We start from the raw sequence: 21,784 nt of genomic DNA on the forward strand, positions 1-21,784 counted from the left end.
CATTATTTTAAGATTATTCAATATTTTCTAGGCACTCAAATAACCAGTCTCTAAATTTGGGTATCTGGTCTTCCAATTATTAAATTCGACCGACATGTTGCTAGCTTCTTGATTGTTGCATCCGAGAACGGGAGTGCAGTGAACGTAGTATCATTTCATTTTCGTTTGCAAGTCCAAAAACATTTGGTGGAATTCTGGTGTCATTTGCCAAATGTGCCTAGATTTATAAATTTGGCAGCAGTGCCAATACATGTGGCGTACGTCAAGTTTCATTTCAGTACAAAATGTACTTGTCTGGAGGAACTCAATTCTAATGCATTTTACAACTGTGCTGCACATGATTAAACCTTATACCAAGTGGAGCTTACCATTTTAAACTCTCCTTTTTATACTTTGATTGTTCCCAAGTTCATTGAAACTCAACTCAACATGTACACCGAGTAAATGAATAGATCGAGATGCTCTAAAAAGACTGAAACCGTGTACCAAACTACCAATAGAGATGGACAAACTCCATTGAAATTCCACTTGCAGTATATCTTCCTCCCATAACTGAAAGAGAAAAATCAAAAAAAAAAAAAAAAAAAAAAAAAAAAAAAAAAAATCTATCGAATTTGCAAATTTTATCTTAGCTTCCCGACACTAAATTTTGGTTCAATCTGCAACAAATATTTAGTATTCAATTAGAACAACAACAAAGAAAAACCTACCAAATCGATGCACGCCACGTGCAACGGCGTTGTTAATAAGATGAGTCCATAATGCCACTACTTTGTGCTTCATTCTTCGCCTTTTACTCCAATTTCATGCTTACTTAGTAACTTCACTAATATCTCTGTCACAAAAACTTTGTTCACATTGTTAAGTCTTGTAACACATGAATACTCACAGTTCTGAACAACCACACCATCAAGATGAACTTCCTGAGAAGAAATTATCAGTTATGAAGAGAGTAAAAGCTAAAGTTAAAAAGATCAAAGATAGTATTGGTTCTAAGATACATGGTCACGACCACGAACATGATCCTGAACTTGATCTCAATGATGATGATGATGAAGACGAAGAAGAAGAATTTCTTGAAGCACTTGAACAAGATGCACAAGTTCATGCAGAACCTAGTAAGTTTTATACTTAATACTCTCATTTACTTTATGATGTTACTGTATTTACCAAATAAAATCTTATTTTCATGGTGTCTCTAAAATATTTAGCTTGTGTTATTTTAAACTGAATGCAATACCTGCTGCCGGAAACGTGATTGCAGTGCACCAATCATATCAAGTTAAGACTGGAAGCAAACATCTTAATGTAGGAACAACAGCGTCAAAAGTAGAAAATGGAGGTTTAATAGGTGCTAAGGAAGCAAGTGTAGAACGCATAGTACAATCATTTGAGAAAATGGATTTCTTCAAAGAACCTGTACAAAAAGCTACATTCACTGGAACAGATTGTTCCAAGCAATTTTCTCCAGATGCAACAACCGAACCAACTGCTAGTTATAAAGCAACGACTCCAGATAATGCAGAATTATTCCATGATCGAGGCTTCAAGGAGACTGAACCTGATAACGTGAATGTAGATGAAGAAACCAGCAAAAACCCTGAGAAAATCACTTCAGCAACGGGAGACTGTGCTGGCTCTGCATCCTCGACTATTCCTGGTACAGAAATTTCCGCAAAAAAAAAATGTCGCTTCAGAACTCAGGTATAGCGGAGATGATACAAGTAATGCTCTCGTACATGATACTAAGCTCATGGAAAATGAATGCACAAGCATTGGTGGTCATACCAAGTCGTCCACTACAGCAGCGGGTGATTACGGACGAAAAATTGCTAAAACAGATGAAATGAATGTGGATGAAGAACTTAATGGAAACGCTAGTTACACTGAGAAGATTCCTCTTGGAATGTCTCATATTGCTGTTTCTGAAGCAACAACTAAGATGGGCACGGCGGATTTTGCAGATGATGTTGTCTCCTCAAAGCTTGGGTACAGTGGAAATGACGATAGCAATGTTGCCACAAATGATATACCGTTGGTGGACAGTGAAGGTATGAGCATCGGTGAACAAAGCGAGCCAGCGACTGTAACATCCGGTGACTATGGACAAGAAGTTGCCCAGCCAGATGACATCAATGTTGATGATGAACCAAATAGAAACCCTACTTACACCGAGAAGATCAAAGCTGCTACGTCTGCTATTGCCGGTTCTGCAGCATCAACTATTACCAATACCGCAATTTCTGCAAAAAATGTTGTCGCCTCAAAACTTGGGTATAGCGGAAACACTAGTAACATTGACACACAGGATACCAAGTTAATCGACAAAGAAGGTACAAGTATCCGTGAGCAGAACAACTCATCGACTGCAACAATGGAAAAAGAAGGGACAAGCACTGGTGAGCACACCAACTCATCGACTGCGGCAGTTGGTGACTATGGACAACCAATTGCTAAACTAGATGACAATCCTGATAGAATCTCTAGTTTCACCGAGCAGATGCCTTCTGCGAAGTCCGCTATTGTCATTTCTGAAGCATCAACTATTACTGATTGTGAAGTCTCAGCAAACGCTGGTGGCACCTCAAAACTTGGATATAGCGGAAATGACAACAGTGAGATTGCTGCAAGTAATGCCGAGCGGACGGACAAAGGAGCCACAAGCATTGGTGAGCAGAACGAGTCGTGGAGCGAAACAGTTGGCGATTATGCAAACCAAGGCGCCAAGCCAGATGACATGAATGTGGTTGAAGAGCCAATTAGAAACCCTAGTTACACTGAGAAGCTGAAGTCTGCCACCTCTGCTATTGCTGGTTCAGCAGCATCAACTATTACTATTACAGCAATTTCCGCAAAAAATATTGTCGCTTCAAAACTTGGGTATAGTGGAAATGATAATGGTACAGTTGTCACGGAGGATACAAATTCGATTGGAAAGGAAGGTACAAATATAGCTGAGCAGACCAAGTTGTCAAATGCAAGAGAGGGTGATTATGGACAACAAATTGCTGCGACTGAAAAAGTTGCCCCGATTTCTGAGAAAGATGCAGAAGGTGGAATTATTGCTGTTTCAAATAAAACTGGCACTGACACAGATACTGGAATAATCACAAATTCTACGACGGATCCGGGTACTGAAACTGGTATTGGTGGAGTAGGTTTTGCAACTGAGCAAGATAAAGGTACATCAGTGAAGGACTATTTAGTGGAAATTTTAAGTCCCGAGGATGAAGGTAAACCATTATGTGAAGTGCTAGCAGGTATTATGCATAAAACAAAAGAGGAATTTCCAGAGAAAGTCGCCGAGAATATGGATAAAGTAACAGAATCACCAGAAGTAGCTAAGAGATTAGGAACTGATGATTATCAATGGGATGAAGATGAGGGTTATGGAAATAATGGAAGTAGTTTTGGTGCAGGAACTGAGAGCCCACCTGCAAGCAAGAATATGGGTGATGAAGGTTATGGGAATTATGGAAGTATTACTGGTGTAGGAACTGAGAGCCCAACTGTGAGCAAAGGAATGGTTGACAGGGTAAAAGGAGCAGTTAGTTACTTCTGGCAGAAAAAGGATGCTGGTGATCAAATTAACGGTAAGTTTTACTAGTTTTATTAACAAATTTGGTATGACTAATTTTTGGGTAGAAAATGCAGCACATCTGTTTTCTATTGATTACATATGCTGTTTTTACTTTGCAGCTGATAAACAGAAAGTTTCCGAGGGAACCACCACTGATGAAATGATAGTTTCAGAGGGTGGTACCGAAGAAAAGAAGGGTGAAAACCATAATTCTACTACTGTAACAGTTGCACATTAAGGGGAAATTCACCAATATGGTGTCTGATGAGTCAAAAAGTGACAGCCCTTGTTTTTTTTACTGGTGAACATTAAAGGATCGCTAAGAACCCTTTGTTTTGAAAAATTTTGTTTGTTTTGAAACCTACTCAGTGTCAGTGATCATATTAGTACAAGGTAAGGAAATGTAAGAATAGGGATACTGACATAATGTTTATGTAGTTTGCATACTTCTGTATGCTAGTAGAAATCAGTGAGAATGTAACTTTTATTTGTCTCTTTAATGTGCAGTCAAGTTGTTTTAAATTTCTCTGTTTGTTCTATCCACGAATGGGAATCGCTGCTCTAGGGTGAGGTTTCAATCGAAGCTTAAGGTGATAAACCAAGACTGATTTATTTTTCGGATTCGCTAATTCTGATAACAACTGAAGCATAAAAATATATAGCAGCAAAGCTATTTGAGTCATTATGAATATGTACCAGCAGAACTTGTCGTCGTATACATATAATCATTTTTTAGGACTTATGCCTTATGAAACGGGTGGTGTGGTGCTATCTACTAGAATAACAGACTATTGGTTATAACGAATACCGCAGAAATGAAAAATGTAAGTTAGCAGCCTAAGGTTATGCATTTCAACCATGACAATACCAACTTGCGCAGATTTAAACATAAGCGATCCTAAGAGTAAGAAATACAAGTAACTTAAGTGAAATGTGATTCCATTATTTAAAACATTAATTATGACTGAGATATCATATTGTTTCAACCTTCAAGTTGGAAAGACAGAAATTCTATGATTTGAGCTCCCAGAAAACAGAACACTGTGAACACTTTCATTGAAATAACTAATCAACGTGCATAGCTTCAATACAGGTCTGAACACACAATCTATTAACTTGCATTCTCCATTTAATGTAAGCAAAAAAAATTTAATGCACTAAACAATAACTCTGCGATAAAACTCAAATAGGAGAAGACTACCTAAAAGAAAGCATACCATCTTGGTGATGTTCTTCTTGTAGCCACCCATCCCACTGGCTGTTTGTCTGTTAGAAACTGCTGAAATTCCTCATAATTATCAAATTCACCAACTTCTCCTCCTTTAGGAATGAAGGTTTTTACTGAAATGATGTTTTCCACCTGTGCGTGCAGCTGGTAATCAATGCAGGGGCAATGAGGAACATCATCACCATCAGAACCAGGGTCCGTGGCCATCCCTTTCAACTTAGCCTTAAAGATATCACGGCGATCACGCCCAGTACAAGGGTTGGCGCCTTTTGCCACGTTATGATGGTTCATTCGCAAATTGTAGAATATAAGACATCCCCCATCAAACCAGTACAACATCACTTGATCAGAGAAACTGCACATACGTGTACGATGGGACCGATGGTCATTAGAACGCCTAGTTTTGTTAAAGTACCGATCAAAGGGATCTCGTAACAAACTGTCGAGCTCTACACCATCCTCCTTCAACCTAACATTGAAAGTCTCCTCCTCTATCCATATTTGGTCGACCTTGTCCTTCAATATAAACAAGTGAACCTTAAAATCATAATAGCAAAATCGTTCTCTGTAAGAGTGTGTATCTACTCTCTCTTTTATCCTTGTCTTTTCAGAACGTGCAACACAAGGATATCCTTTAAACTCCAGAAGATGATGACGAATTTCAGAACAATTATCCTCAAGGACCGTATCCAAGTTATGGATCAGAGAATTACATTCAGTTGGGAGCTGAATGAACTGAATTTTCTCGGTGTGAATGTCAAATGAGAGCAACATTTCAGTCTCATCACCATCATCAATAGTATCATAATTAGTTATCCTCCATAAAAGATCACCTCCACAAATAGTAGCTGATATATCATCATCATCTTCCCACATTAATGTTACCATTATACTTGGAAAAGGAGAACATCCTGGTAGTGGCGGGATATCACAAGTACTAGTAACAATCTTTCTCCATACTGTATCTCCCAAAGTGACAACCATGCAAATAAACCCATGATCACCCGTCATTCCATCTAATGTTGTATAGATGACTACAATCTTGTATACTTGGGACGATGAATCAAAACCAAAACCATGACACAAATAGTCTTAAGATCCATCTTTACATACAAACTCAGGGATTAAACAGGTGAGGTTAAGTGACTCCCTCTTCAGTGGATTAATGACAACCATTTCTTTAAAAGCATCTGAACTCTGACATTTTTTAAAACAAGCTAAACCATTACAATTACCTACTGGTTCAATCTTGCCGAGTGAATTTACTTGCAATAACATTTCAAAATCATAAAAAACACTACCATGTTGATTATTGTTATCTTTTTGTAAATTGAAGAAGTAATTTCTAAGAATCCCATCATTAACATCTTCGTTTGGCACATTAAGAAGATTAAAAGACAAATTTCTCCTATTCTGATGATACGCAAAGTGAGAGAGAGCAAATCCTGTGTCGTTAACAATAGAATTGTACCAGAACTTACTGACAGAAGAGAATCGAGCAAGATCCTTGGCTGATAATCTGGTGAGAATATTTTCCAGTAATAAATCCCCAGAAAGATATGGAAGAGAACCATCATCTGATTTGCAATCTTCATCGATCATCACGCTTTTCCTCTTGTTCGCCATTACTGTATCAGATTTGAGATGTATCTGAACTAAGAAGCTTAATCTTCCGGAAATTCGAGAGAGATGTAGTAAACAATAGCCTATGAAATTGAAGAAAGATGAATGCCCTAATTTGACATCAAGAAATCAAGAAATCAAGAATTCGAGGGAGATGTAAATAAAGCTTGAGGCTGAAATGGAGATTTTATATATGGGCGCCTGAAAGAAAGATACGAGCAGGCTGACTACGCTTCCAGCCGAACTTCGTTTGGACCATTCAGCTACAAATTGAATGATACGTTTCTAGATAGAGCTGCACATGGGTCGGGCGGGTTGGGTTTTATCTAATACCAACTACCAACCCAACTATAGGGGGTTTTTATTTTCATAACCAACCCCGTGTCTATAAGCATCGGGCGGGTTTTTGGACCGTTAATCTTCAACGGTTGATATTCAAAATGATAGATGGTGGTTTTATACATTTCGGAATGCTCTCATTGTTGGTTAGAGTGTAGAGACTTATAAGAAGAACATGTCACCAAAATTTTAGCTTCGAATTCGTTATCGGTTGGGTTTGGTAGATTAAGTGGTGTTAAAATGTTAAGATTATGTTACTCTAACCATGTCAACAGATCATACCCCTTACTAAATAACTCAGAGATACAAAATGCAACTTACTTAGTGTTATGCATCTAAACCATGACAACACCAACTTGTCGTGATTTAAACACAGTAGATCCCAATGATTCCTCCCTTTAATACATTATGACCAAGACTACTCTTAAGTTTGTAAATAAACACATTCCATATATTAATAATGCTTCAACCTTCAAGTTAGAGATACAGGAATTCTATAAGTTGAGCTCCCAGAAAGCAGAACATTGTGAACATTTTCTTCAAAATAACTAATCAATGAGAATAGATTCAAAACAGGTTTGAAATACCATCTAGTAATTTTCATTGTATTTTCAATTTATGCAAAATTCCTAATGAAATAAAAATAATCTGCGTTATAACTTAAATAGGAGAAAACGACCTACATGAGAACATACCTTATTACGATATATCGTTGGTCTTACGAAGAGTAAGATTGCTGGAAGTTGAAGGATCTAAGTAGGAGAGAAGAAAATGACCCCTCAAAGCACGACGAGTCCTCGAAATTCCCATACCAAAACCTTCGAACTTGTCCCCAAGATGGTGACACCAGTAGTTCTCCCCAAAATTCTCAGGAGTATACAAATCGCGCTGGGCAGTGATATATACTCGCTCTTCTCATGCCTCAAAACTGTACCCTTACTACAATGAGCACACTCTCATAGGATACGCCGTAAATTGCCACAAGGATGAAATACAACCCTCTGAGGGTTGAGATGATAAAGAACCTCATACTGAAAGGAGTTCAACGGGAAATACAAAGGCAAACGAAGTCCAGCCTCACCCCTAGTGACCACGATCTCGTTGGGACCAAAGGTGTCTAGGCGAACTCACGGGTCAGAAGTCCGGCCTGTTTATCAGGATGAGTATAAGAAACTTTGAATATTTGAAGGCGATACTTGAAGTACGTCCTTTCTGGTGCATTTTGATGAAAAAATTTGGTATTGTGGTCATATTCCTTTATCCACTTTTCTTTAGTTTGTTGCCCCCCATATATCTTTTCTATAGTACACCATTTTCTATAGTACACCAAGAGCCCTGTCATAAGATCTTCCTACTTAGGAAGAGCAGGGCATACTTTGTGAAAAGATCCATTAAGCTCATTATGTAGATATTCCAACCTATTCTTAGTATCATAGTTATAAGCTTTTCTTTTCTTTCTATTTCTATCTCATTTAATATATTTGTAATGTTTTTAAAGATATTCTCAAATTCTTTCTTGTTCCAAATTCTAAAATCATGTTCCAGTTTTTTTTATAATGCCACTTATATCAAAATTACTACTTTTACTATCTGAGTTTTCGACTAGATCCTTATAAGTATTATGCTCCTGCCAACATCTCATATATCTGTATGGCCTATTACCTTTTTCATTATTTGGTAAAGTTTCAAGCAAGATAGGCGCATGGTCAGACATGACCCTGGTTAGATATTTTATAATAGATCTAGGAAATAGTTTCATCAATTTATGATTAATTAAAGACCTATCCATTCTTTCTTGTATGTTATCATTTCATATTCTCTTATTGGTCCATGTAAAAGGAAGTCCTGTAAATTTTAAATCGACTAAACCGAGTTTTTGTATACAACCGTAAACATGGGATAGACTACTGGAATTAATTTCATTTCCACCTTGTTTTTCATATCTATGTAAGATAAAGCTCATGTTTCCTATCAACACCCAAGGACTATTTAGATCACTAAAACCTGAAATGAACGCTCATTTTTTGATCCTTAAATTTTTATCTAAAGCTCCATACATAAAAGAAATATTAAGACTCAAATTATCTTTAATAACATGAAACTGATAAACATTATGCATAAAAGAAATGAGTTTTGCAGATACTCCTTGATACCACGCAGTGGAAAACCCTCCATATTTTCCAATTGAGGGAATAATAAACCAATCTTTAACTTGCAATTTGTTAAAAACCTTCTCTACTATTTGTATTTTCACTTTTGTTTCAGATAAAAATATCATATCTGGGTTATGTGTTTTACTTAGATGATTTAAGTGATATTGTTTCAGATTTACCCTAAGTCCCTGAAGATTCCAGGACAAAAATCTGAAGTCATACCCATAATTCCTATCATCCATGACCATATAAGAAAAAGAGTAATTTTTGATAAAAAAAAGAAGGTAAGTAGCTATTGAAGTTGCAATTTATGAACAGGCAAATATGAAAAGCAATAGATATGATAAATTTCTTAGAGAATATAGAGTTAAAATTTTCATGCTTAAACCTAAAGAATCTACAGAGCATCAGGACAGCAAAATAAGTTTTAAAAAAATTGGATATCCATTCGATAGAGCAATGATTGAAGTTAAAATTAAGAAACAAGTCATGTTTAAGTTTGCGAAGTTTAAAAAAGTAAAGTTTTTTCCTGAGTTACCTCATGAGTTGTAGTTTGTTCCAAAGGGAGAGTATTGTCAGTTCTAACACCCAATTTTTGCCATCTCATCAGTCACCATATTGTTCTTTTCAGCTTCTACTTCTACAATACTCCAGCATAGTGCATTTTCTTATTCATTTGTAATGATGATGTTACTTTCTTCTTCATTAACAACCACCCATTCTCCACCATCTTTGTTTTGCTCATCTATTACTAAGTTGTTCCTCCTTCCCATGCTTGAATATTTACTAAGAAGCCTAAACCAATAAGCTTGTTTTCTTTTCTGCTTCAGTTCCTTTTGACTAACACCACTTTCTTCATTCACATGAGCTTTTCCTTTCATCATTCTCATTTGTTCTTCATCAATATTAACACTATCTCCATAGATTCCTCCTCTTCCATCTCCGGTAACTCCTATATTAGCTCCATAGGTTCTTCTTCCATCTCCAATAACACCTATATTTGCTCTTATCCCATCACCATTAGCCACCTCTTCATTATTAAAGTGGAATATGGTTTCTGCATCTATTCTTCTCATTTTTGTACCTCTTCTTTGGTAATCACTCTATCAATTTCGCTTTCATAAATCCGTAGATCAGCAGCAGCAGAAGCTAGGTTCTCTATTCCATTATTTTCTTGAGAAGGTTGAACTTGAACATTTGCATTTTATTTCTCCTAATTATATACATACACCTTTGGGCATATTTTCTTGTAAACAGCTATTCTAGGTTTTCACTTCTCTTCTGAATGAGCTTCGTCTACATGCCAACATTTCCTGCAAGTACCATGAGGAATCTCCATGAAGAAAATCCTCAACTTGATAGTTTGTATGTCATTTGTGTCCACAATAATGATTTTAACTTCATGAATAAGAGCTTTTGAAATATCAGCAATCACATGACCTTGAAATTCTCTTTGAGCATTCAGAGGACCTATTAAAGTGAGAACTCTTCCAACCTTATCTTCCACTTGTTTTGCAACAAATCCCTTTTCTACCAAATCTCCTCTTAATAAGGATTTGACCCAATAGTCCTGAGCAGTAAAGTCTATATCTTCAACTCTAGATTCATTGTTCCACATTCTCATGGAAAGAAGTTTACGATACACTCTATTTGGGATGGAATAGATTGCAACATCAAAATCAGCAGCATTTGAGAATCAGATAATGAAAATCTTGGGATCAGCAGTCTTCCTTATAATTACTCTTCCATTTGGTGACCATATCATATTGGGTACATAGATCATTTCTCCAATCTTGAGACCTCTTGGATCATCACCCTTTTTTTATTTCCTTAAATAGTTTAACTATAACTCTGGGAAATTTCCTATGTTCTATAGCTATAGCAGCATCTCTAAGAAACTCAACATAATACTTGAAAGATTTTGAGAGAGGTTGAATTTGATCCTTCAGAACATCAGTGAGATGAGAAATGTAGTTTCTAGCAGGAACATCAGACATTTTTCCTGAGTGTTAAAGAAAGAAAAAAGAGATTTTTTTGTGAAGTTTAACCAATGTTTTTTTTTCCTTTACTCTTTGTTTCTGATTTCTAAAAGTGCAATGAAAGAGTTGGCTGGTGAAGGTTTTAAGACTAGAAATTCTGTAGTTTGTGAATATATAAGTGGATTCTCTGGGTTTAAATGACACTTGTATGAAGTAACAAAGAGGTGACAGAGAATGAGAATGATTACTACTGCATATTTTCCTCTTGCATCCAATCTTAGAACTGTAGCTTCTGAAGTTAATTTCCACTTATGATGAAAGAAGAAACATTTCTGATTTCTTGAAACTAAAGAATTCGTAATAATTTTTAATAGATATAATTCTTCTCAGATAATCTGACACTTATAGAATTTGACCGATATAACCAATGTTTTGAGAGACATTGTCACTGACGTGAAGAGTAATGCTGATGCTAGTTTCTCTTTTAGAAGTAATCCCAAAGAAATTTCTATATCGGCTTGTAATGATTACTTTCTAAGAAGAGTGCATGGGTTTTGGGGTAGAGCAATTTTCCTTACCCAATAGGAGATATTCTTTACTTGCGCCTAAGGGAAAAACCTTTTCCTGACTAAGAACTTCCCCTAAACACTGTAGCAGAGACTTGATTCTGGATTCCGAGCAAGTGACCTAAGATGGTCTTAACTGAGCATTAGCTCCAACAATGTTTTCCCTGTAGAACAAGGAAAACAAACAACAAACTGTAAGAAATTTTGTTAAAATACTGCTCATGGTGAATTTCAAAGGTGAAATCACAAATTGATTGTTTGATGAAAAAATTGATGTATCAAAGGACTATAAACAAACAATTGAATTAACAGACTACAAAATAAGAAAACCAAAGGGGTTTTGAAAAAGAAACAGAAACAGAAAGGGATTCAAAAAGATACGATAAAAAAGGGAAAAATCAATGAAACCCTAGAAGAAGAATTGGAAAAATTGGGAATAAAAATAGTAAGAGAAGACAGACTAATCCTATAAAAAGAAGGAAAACAATTAGATTGATGAAGCAGAAGATTTTAGACGGAAATTATCCATTTGCAACGCAGAAATCACGATTTCACGGGGGTGAATTTTTGGACTGGGTTTACTCGGTTTTATCACTAATCCTCCTCTGAAACTAACATATAACCCTCTTTTTTTCATTTGGGTTTCATAGATATTCTGTTTATGTGTGTAGAAATAGAAGAATAAAACCTTTATTATTTACGGCTAGACATGTGGGCATCTTAACAATTAAATGTTTAACTTTAGATTACCCCTGGATATTTTCCTACTACATGTTTATAAAGCGAGAGTCTTTAAGATACTTTTCTAATATCCTTGAATGGGTATTCATTCATTTTTAGTACAATTAATTTCTAGACAACTAATTAAAATACACTGAAGTTATCTTTTAATAATAATTTTTGTAATGAAGCATTCCCAACCTCATTGGGATACTTATGGACTCATCAATGAAACTGGTTATCTCAAAAACCAATTTAATCAAGTGACATTTTTTCAAAGATACAGAGAGGCCAACTTTGTTGCTGACAAATTGGATAAAGCAGGTGCTTCAAGAGAATATGAGGGAGTGTGGGTTGGATATCTTCCAATTTTTGTAGTTTCTTTATTTCAAAAAGATGTAATAGGTGTTACTACACCAAGACTTGTTGTTTCTAGGTCCTCTTAGGTTTTTTTTAAGAGGCCGACTTATCAAAAATAAATAAATGATAATGAAGCATTCATTCGATCCAACAATTGTAATAACTGTATATAAATAAGTATTAGTTGAATCATAAAAAAACCAAAAACACCAACATGGAAAACACATGTCTATTGGACAATTTGGACTAGTCACCTTAAAATATCCATGTATTATCTTTTGGTGCAATGCGGCAACATAACTACACAACATTATGAAATTTTAATGGGTGGAATGTTTAGATGTATACACAGGAAATTAATAAATCACCATGTATAACTTTATTAGTCTATTATATTATATTCATAAACAAATAATTTATTGTATATACAATTCGTTTATATCCTTGGGAACAAGAAATATACATAACATAAACATGAAACGTTAATGAAGACATAATCTAGATCTCAGGGACGATAACAGAAGCCACTTTAAAATGATTTTGGTAATAAGTTGCTAAGGTATTGAAAACTTCGTGTTGGGTTTGAAATTATGAATATTATGATCAGGATTTAGAGTACAAATTATATAATAAGAAAAACGATGATGTTCTTCATACAAAAAAACTAGCGGACGTGATTTTCTATACACATGGATCTCAAAGGACAAAATATCAAATGTTGTCTGCAAAAGAGGGAAAAAATGAACATTATTCATAAAACTAGAAATGCTCAAATAAACAAAGAAGTTGTGTAATTATGATCTCAATTATATAAGATTTATAAGTAGTAAATTTTAAGAAATTTAGACTCTGTAAGTATCGTGAAAGTGCATAATTTACTATACTTTTGGTATCAATTTCGTGCTAGTATTTGCTATGCTTCTTGCAAATTACCTTGTATTACTCTTGTTGTATTTTATTTGTCATTAGTTAGGTCGAATTATGTAAAATGAGCTAAAAAGTGGTGAAATAGACATAAAAGTGAAGGTAAACCAAAAACCAAGAGAAATTCGACAACGCAAGAAGAACGAGGTCATTCCGATTTTGTACAAAAAAGTTGTGGAAAAAAAAATATACAATCATTTAGCGAGGGTTTAGATAAACGTTTTTCATATACCAGAAAATGGGCACTTAAATTTGTTTCTTTACATACATACATACATACATACATACATACATATAGATATATAACTAAGTGTGCATGTGTCACTGTGTGATATCTGGCGTACAAGAACATGAAACAAGTTTTTTAAAAGGAAAACGAAATAAATTTACCTAATGTCACTTTAGCAACCAGGAAATATACTAGTCCAAAAAGATCACCAACATATCAATCCCCAAAAAGAACATGAACCCAACCCACATATGAAACCCAACAGCAAAACATTACCACTGAGATTTACACAAACATATTATGGAAATCCCTTACAGAGAAACAACAAAAAGACCCAAGAATCCCCACAAAGAAGACCAACACACAGAAAACCCAAGCACACATAATCTCCCATTATTGGGTCACTAACAAAGTGCAGAGTTAACAAAGCCTAAAATCATAATAAAACCCCAAAAATTAAAAATTGACACATCAAAAAATATAAAAATAAAATTTATACAGAACATCATAAAAAATGAAAACCCAAGAAAAAACAATCATCATCTCAAGATCCTAAAAAAAAAAAAAAAAGACCCTCTTCAGTAAACCCCAAAATCAAATAACCAAGACCCTCAACAGTAAACCTCCAAAAAAAAACCATGATATGAAACATGAAACAGATACATTCATGCACATAGGTAAATAGATAAACACCACACACCGATTTAAACAAAAATCCCCAAAAAAATAAAAACCCCTAAATCAAAACCCTGAAACAGATACATTCATGAACATAAGTAAACAAATATACTGATTTTATTTTTGTAATCAAAACCCATGAACTCAACAACTTAAAAAAGAGAAACTCAGAAGCATATACCTGCTCTCTATTATCTTGAACAACAGCAACTATTGGCTGCGGAGGAGAGACACAGGAGCACACAACGTTTTGCTGTTGTATACCAAGAACGGGGAAGCAACAAAGACACTCTTTGTCAAAAACATCATCTTTCTCTATCTTTAGGGTTTTAAGTTCTCCTTTACTTGGTTTCTGAGTGAAAATCGGTTAAATAGAACAGAGCATGGACAAGTTAGGAAAGATAAAGAGCGGCCAAGATTTATTGAAGGAGAAGCTAAATCAATGGCTATGGTTGTTTACATCATTATTGTATCATTAATTTTCTCATAATAAATATTTTATTAATCTTGTATCATAAATATCTTATAATTGTCCTCATAATAAACTTTCATCAAATATTTTATTAATCTTTCGTTATAAATATCTTATAATTATCTTCATAAATGAACTTTCATCAACTATTTTATTAATATTTCATTATAAATGTCTTACCTTATAAATGTTTTATGATTATCTTAATAAATAATTTTAATAAAAATTATATCAATAAAAATTAGTGGTTAGTAGTAGAAGAAGTAGTGGCTGGTAGAAGCAGTGGTGGTGGAGGTGGAGGCGATAATATCAGTGGTGGTAGAAAAAATAATGTCGATGGGTGGTTTTATGGTGATGATGCTGGTGAATAGTCGTGGACATTATTAATTATGTATTTTTACAATACAAGCAACATTGTATCGTGAAAGATGTAGTTGGTCGTCACGATTGAAAAAAACATATACCATTTTTTGAGGATGAGACCGTACCATTTAGAGAAAAAAAATGACCATAACCGCCGGATCACCTAAACGGTACCCTGCTACATTTAGTACCCGGTTGTATAAATCATGGTTCTAACCGTTAAAATAAAATTGCTTGCAATACAACAAAGTACATAACAATAAAAAATATAATTGAATAAATTAATTGACGTCCTAAGTTTGTTCAGCCAAAATTTTACTCATGATGTTTGTGATTCAAAATTAGAAGTACGACAAACGGCCAACGGGAGGTAGGTTACGGTTGTGGTGGAGAAATAAATGGTATTATATTGCTTTGTAATGGTAGCGACGGTTGGTGAGTAGAAATAGGCTATGTTAATTTTGTGTTACAAAATGGGTAACATTATAAATTAAAAGTTGTTGTTGATCGTCTTATTAGTAACATAAACTCGGTCAAAATACATGAAAAATCAAAAAAGAAAAAAAAAACACAAAATGTCACGTTATATAATTACTACAAACAAACGGGAACAAGTTAAAATAAATAAACACAAATTACTTATTATCGAGGTGTGTCGTTACGGTAAGGGTTGTACCCTAGCTATGTATACTTTTTTGCCTATTTCTTTGTACTGTATTATAAAATGAAGCTTCGCTAAGTTAGCAAAGATAAGACCAGTCCTGATTTTTCCTCTCAATTGGTAAAATCACGGTTTCGGTCGATCCCATGAATGCACACTTTAATTGAGAAAAATTCATTGCATATTCTCTTAGTCCCATCTCAAAAGTATAAATCAAAATGGAAAAATTTGATCAACTGAAAATAATAAACCTACCTTCCCATAAGACTGACCACTTGGTTCTCTCGCTCACACTCGGTAGGATGAGTGGGTTTGAAAACTCTAATTCCTTATTTTGGAGCAAACGAAAATCAGAAATAAAGTTTGTAAGAGAGATAGATTGCAGAGAGGAAAAAACTCAAATCCAAGAGTATAGTTCCGCTAAATCTTCTTTCAATTTTCTATTAATCTTCATCCACCATAACGTACATCTGTGACCAGTTAAATTACTCTGAGCTAACAACATTTGAGAAAATCCTTTCTTTTTTACATTGTTGTATATTTAGCTGAAATATACATTTTCAAAGATAACCCTATTGATTACAATAATCTCATGGTTTGAATTTAGGGGGTTCCTGTATCTTGTGATTATCTAGATTATGAAAATTTGGCTATCACAGGTCGTCGGGGTTTCAATCTATTCACAACTTTTTGGTCTAAAAAGATGAGATTTTCTCAAGAACCCATTTTTCGTTTCTATTTGTTTAGACTTGGTGGAAATAGAATTTTGATTTTATCTTAATAGATAAACTTAGAGAGTAACTTATAAGATTATTCAGATTACACGTTATAATTTGACAATGGATTGGTATTTAAAAAATGATCTTACATGTATACAAGAGCCCTTGTTCTCCGGGCATCTGTTTCAAAGTCCAAAATAATGTGACTAGAAGTTATTCTTTAAAAATAATCTAACATGATTATACATAATTTATATAACACTCATTGCATTACGGCACGGGTTAAACCCTAGTCGTCTTATAAATGAGAACAACCTAGTTTCTGGCAAGAAGTTCCAAATAATGAAATGGATTCTCATATGTCTAGCAAAACTTGTAGTGTAGTAGATTTACCTCATGGCCGTAATCCTATAGGTTGTAAATGGATTTTGAAAAGGAAATCCAAACCTAATGGAACAATAGATAGGTGCAAGGTTAGACTGGTTGCTAAAGGACTTAGGCAACGAGAGAACGTAGACTTTTTTTATACTTATTACCTGTTACTAGATTAAATTCTATACATATTTTGATGTTGTTAATGTTGCTCATAATCTATTGTTATTCACCAAATGGATGTTAAAAATTTTTGTTTTTTTAAATGGTGAACTAGAAAAGGAAATTTACATGGACCAACCTGAAAGTTTTGTAACTCCCGGGCAACAACAGAAAATATGTATGCTAGAAAAGTCTCTTTATGGTTTGAAAGAAGATCTTAAACAATGGAATGAGATGATAACTTAATAATTTCAAATAATTTCAGAATAAATGAAGGTGACAGATATATTTATTAAATCCGAGAATGATATGTGTTATTATTTGCTTATATGTAGATGATTTTCTTATATTACCAATTTATCCGCTGTCAATGAAATTAAAAGCATGCTTAGTTCCAATATTGACATGAAAGATTTGGGTAAATCTAGTGTAATCTTGGAATCAAAATTACCAGAACTGATAATGGTATTTCTTTGGATCAATCTCACTACATTGAAATTTTTTTGAAAAAGTATAATTATTTTGATAGTAAACCTGTTTGTACTCCTTTTGGTTCTAGTGTAAGAAATTTCAAGAATACAGGAAAAGGTATTAAACAATCTGAATATGCTAGTATAATTGACAGTTTGCGTTATGCAACTGATTGTACTAGACTAGAATTATATATGCAGTGAGAGTTTATGCAGGTTTATCAGTAATCCTAGTTTGAAACACTAGGATGCTATTGAGAGGGTTATGCGGTACCTTGTTAGAGAATTGCTCGATCGAACTCACAAGTGTTGCTATATCAAGCTTGTTTGTCAAAACTATATCTTGATTTCTAATCTACAATTAGTTAAGTCTCAGACTAGGATAGAAATGTAGTTGAGAAACAGTGGATCACGATAGTCATCATTGCGTTTTACCGTTTGAAGGCGAAGATCAACCGAAGATTTTGGAGAACTTCATCAACAAAAGGTAAGTGAATACTGAACCACCTACATTATTTCTCAAGTTATATTCACTTTTATATCATTGGGGCGATGTCGCATAACTAATTAGACTATTACACATAGATAAGAATTTCGAGTCAAGTTTATCTTGGTAGTTAGTTCTCGAAATATAATGACTAATATTAATGAACATTTGTTCATACTTGATGAATTTCGGTTAAGGACAACTTATTATTCGGAATCAAAATCATGATTCAAGTTTTATCATTCGAAAATAGCCTGGAACAGTGATATGTGTCATTGATGTTATTCGGGAATGTTTCTGTTAGATCATAGCTCGGTTGAACTAACCAATATTTGGTATGTCAAGTTTAGTTGTCATATTTTAGTATCAAAACTCATCTAGAGTCGCTTGATTAAATACTAGAGTCAACTTCGTTTAGGTTAGGCTAGAAAGTCTAGGAATGTTGAGACATACAAGTATTATTCCGAAGACCTGAAGAATGTGAACAAGTAACGAACCACAACGATGACATCATCCTTCCGTTTGAGTTTAGTAATATTAACTTGAACTATTTCATTCCTTATGTATCTGAAAAGACGAGGATACCCAAATACACCACAATATTTAAATTATCCACAGTTATTTCTTTTGCTCGATGGGCATAGTTGAACTTGTTTGAACCTCCTTTTAATGCTCTTTGGGACGCGTCTCTCGCTGATTTTGTAGCTTTCTGACCCCCTCCTCTTCTTCTCTTGACGTTGGTGTTAACGTCTAGATTAGAGTTGTGTTGTTCTTGACTACTTGGAGACCCGGTATATGTAGATCCAGTTCCTACAGGTGAGGAAGCAGGCCCACCATTCTGAAAATCCTGCGATATTGGACCATGTAGTGATCTTGCAGGCACTTGATTACCTTCCATCATGTATGGATTAAACTTTTTAAGCACCTCAAAATGGTGAAACAGGTTTCATGTTGGAAGCCTGTTTTATGGGATCTTTGCCACTCTTCCCGACATCTTCGTTCCACTTCTGGTTCGCCTTCACCACCTTTTTTTTTGAGCCACATTTGAATGATCAAAGCTACATATTCATTAATGGCTGCTGAAATTGTGTCAAAACGATGAGACAACCCTTCGGCATCACGTCTATTGATGTTACCGGTTTCTTCACAAAAATTTTGTAAAATCTTTTCATAAATTTTTTTTTCTTGATAAATACCATTGATTTCATATAATGTATATAATACATAATTTTTACAAATTGACTCGTCTTCATCCATCATATACTCTCCTCCGTTGTATTGTTATCCTCTCGCAAGAACCAAAGAAAAACAACAAAGAGCAACCTTTAACAGATAAAGGTTGAATCAGTTTTAACTAATGCGTGCCAATAGCAAAATTTGAAAACCCGAAACACATATGTTTATGCTAAACACAACTCATGTAAACACAAATTGATTCAACACATTGTGACTTTTTACATATGAGTCTCAATCGGAACACCTTATAATCCTTTGATAAAGCCTACCAACATGGGATAGAACTTAATCCTGCTAAATAAAAAAACCACACAAACCATAAGGGTTCACATATCAAATGAGATCGAATATTAAGGTTAAGAAAACCAAAATCAATCATCCCATAAACAGTTTCTAATTTGTGTAGCAGTAAGTGCTACAAAAGCAGATTGCATGCACAGTGCATAATATTTTTATTTTTTTAACAAATTATTAAAGTTAAACTGTGTCAGAACACTTCATGCTAAAAAGAATTCAAAAACAACAAACTTAAAATTTTTTGCAACACTTCAAATAGCATAGTAAGCTCAAAAGATAAATTAGTCCTAAGACTGTATGCTAAAAACAACAAATTAGGATAAAGAAAATTAAGAGCTTGAGACCAAAATCTTCTTCATATTTTGTGTCCTTGTAATCCTGAGCAATATTTGTGAGATCTGCAGCAAGATCTGGAAACTTGTTTGATGAAAAGATAACTTGACGTTCGAGGTAGTCATTCCTCCTACTAAGCCTTCGATAAAAGGTTTCAAGATCAAAATCTTGCATAGGAGTATTTGAAGCAACACTTGTATTTGTTCCAGCATGACTTCTTCCTCTCATTCTATTGATAATAGAGCGATTATGTGGTCTTGATACAAGTCTTTGAGAGTCATTGGCACCAATTTCAAAGACACTGCAAATCCTAGTGATAAGACATAGAAAACCCATGCTTTTGGCACTACTCCAGATTCTTATCATTTGTCTGATAATGAAACCACAAAAGTCAAAGTTAGGAGTACAAATTACCATATGATAAATTAGTTTTTCCACGTCTCGACTCCACATCACCTTAAATGCATTTTACTAGGTGCCAAATTGGGTACAACCAGTTTTCCAAAGAACTTGAGATGTTCTGGAACATCATTGATACAGAGACTGTTTCCACTCCAAGTATTTCCACCAAGGACTTCTGCAATTTGTTCTTTGTTGAAGTCATTACTTCCAGGACGAAAGGTGCTTTCAAGGATGCATCCCAGAAGATAACCTACCACACTTCTATTCACTTCAAAGCAACGTTTCTGAACCATAGTGAAGAATTTGCACCTTTTAGCATCCATAGCTTACATATTACCATAAAATTCTGTAGTCAGGCTAGGAGACCCAGTATAGTTACCCGTGTGAATATCACCCCAATCTTCACGGCTGTGATACAGACTTACATACTCCGGAAGATCAACATGCACAAATTTCTTCTCAACAATAATTTTATTATCATGGATTGACATGTATTTATCAAGGCAGTCTTGATTAACAAAATAAAGTTGTGAGTTGATATCGAAAATCATGGTTGGCAGGGAATCAATAGTTTCATCAGAGAAGAAGAAATTTGGGGTACCTCTTCTATGGGTTTGGTTCGAACTCTCTCCTCTAGTGAAATCCCTATTATGCATGTTACTAGGTTTTTTGTAAGAACTAGTAAATTCAAACAAGAGTAGAAGAAACTTACACTTAAAAATCTATGTTGATATTCGAACTTCTCCTTCCGAAGTGAAGTTGAAGAAAATTGCAAGTACCCTTTGAAGATGAAGTGGGTGTGAAACAAATTTTTGTTTTGAATTCAAGAGAGAATCAAAACTTCTTTTGTTTTTCGATTTGAAGTTGAACTTTTCTCGAACTTTTCTCTTTCTTTCGGACAGTTCGAAGAAGAGAGAATGTGAAGAGAACTTCCATTCTTTGTTTTTTCACTGAACAATGTGTCGGTTCAAAAGCGGTTTCACATGGATCGGTTCGAACTTTAGTCCATGAGTCCGAAATCCATTTTTCAAGTCGACTAGTTGGCCTTTGTCCGAAAGTATTTATGGGCTTAGAATTTGTTGAAAATTCAATGAGAATTAAGGGTAATTCATCATTATTAGCCATTTTTTCTCTAGATACATTATCTGTATACAAAATATCATTTATACAGATATTAGAGATGACATTATCAGAATTTGGAGGTGATTCCAAATTTATGTTATCTAGAGTAAAATTCATACAGTAGTCATTTAGATATTGACTTCTTTCAGACATTGGTTCTTTAGAAGCTTGTTTTATAGACTCAAGTTCCAAAAGAAAATTATCCACTTTATCTTGTAATTGTTGATTATCACTGAGAATTTTACAGGTCTTTTTGAAAGACTCGTCTTCTTTTAACTCGTAAAGTTCGAGTTCTAATGACAGATCACT

The 21,784-nt window shown here is 34.5% G+C and overlaps 1 protein-coding gene across 2 annotated transcripts; it reads left to right on the forward strand.

Moving 5' to 3' along the window:
• The first annotated feature begins 567 nt into the window (after positions 1-567).
• LOC113301247 (low-temperature-induced 65 kDa protein-like) lies at positions 568-4,044 on the forward strand. 2 transcript variants are annotated; one of them, XM_026550002.1, is made up of 3 exons: positions 568-1,118; positions 1,265-3,593; positions 3,700-4,044. In XM_026550002.1, exons 2-3 carry the CDS (start codon positions 1,580-1,582, stop codon positions 3,816-3,818), a joined length of 2,133 nt encoding a protein of 710 aa, XP_026405787.1. In that variant the 5' UTR covers positions 568-1,118; positions 1,265-1,579; the 3' UTR covers positions 3,819-4,044. The 2 variants fall into 2 exon arrangements, with proteins under 2 accessions (XP_026405787.1, XP_026405788.1); XM_026550003.1 differs by having other exon boundaries at positions 1,313-3,593.
• Positions 4,045-21,784: the final 17,740 nt, after the last annotated feature.

Source organism: Papaver somniferum, chromosome 8, assembly GCF_003573695.1.
Source record: "Papaver somniferum cultivar HN1 chromosome 8, ASM357369v1, whole genome shotgun sequence".
NCBI lineage: Eukaryota > Viridiplantae > Streptophyta > Magnoliopsida > Ranunculales > Papaveraceae > Papaver > Papaver somniferum.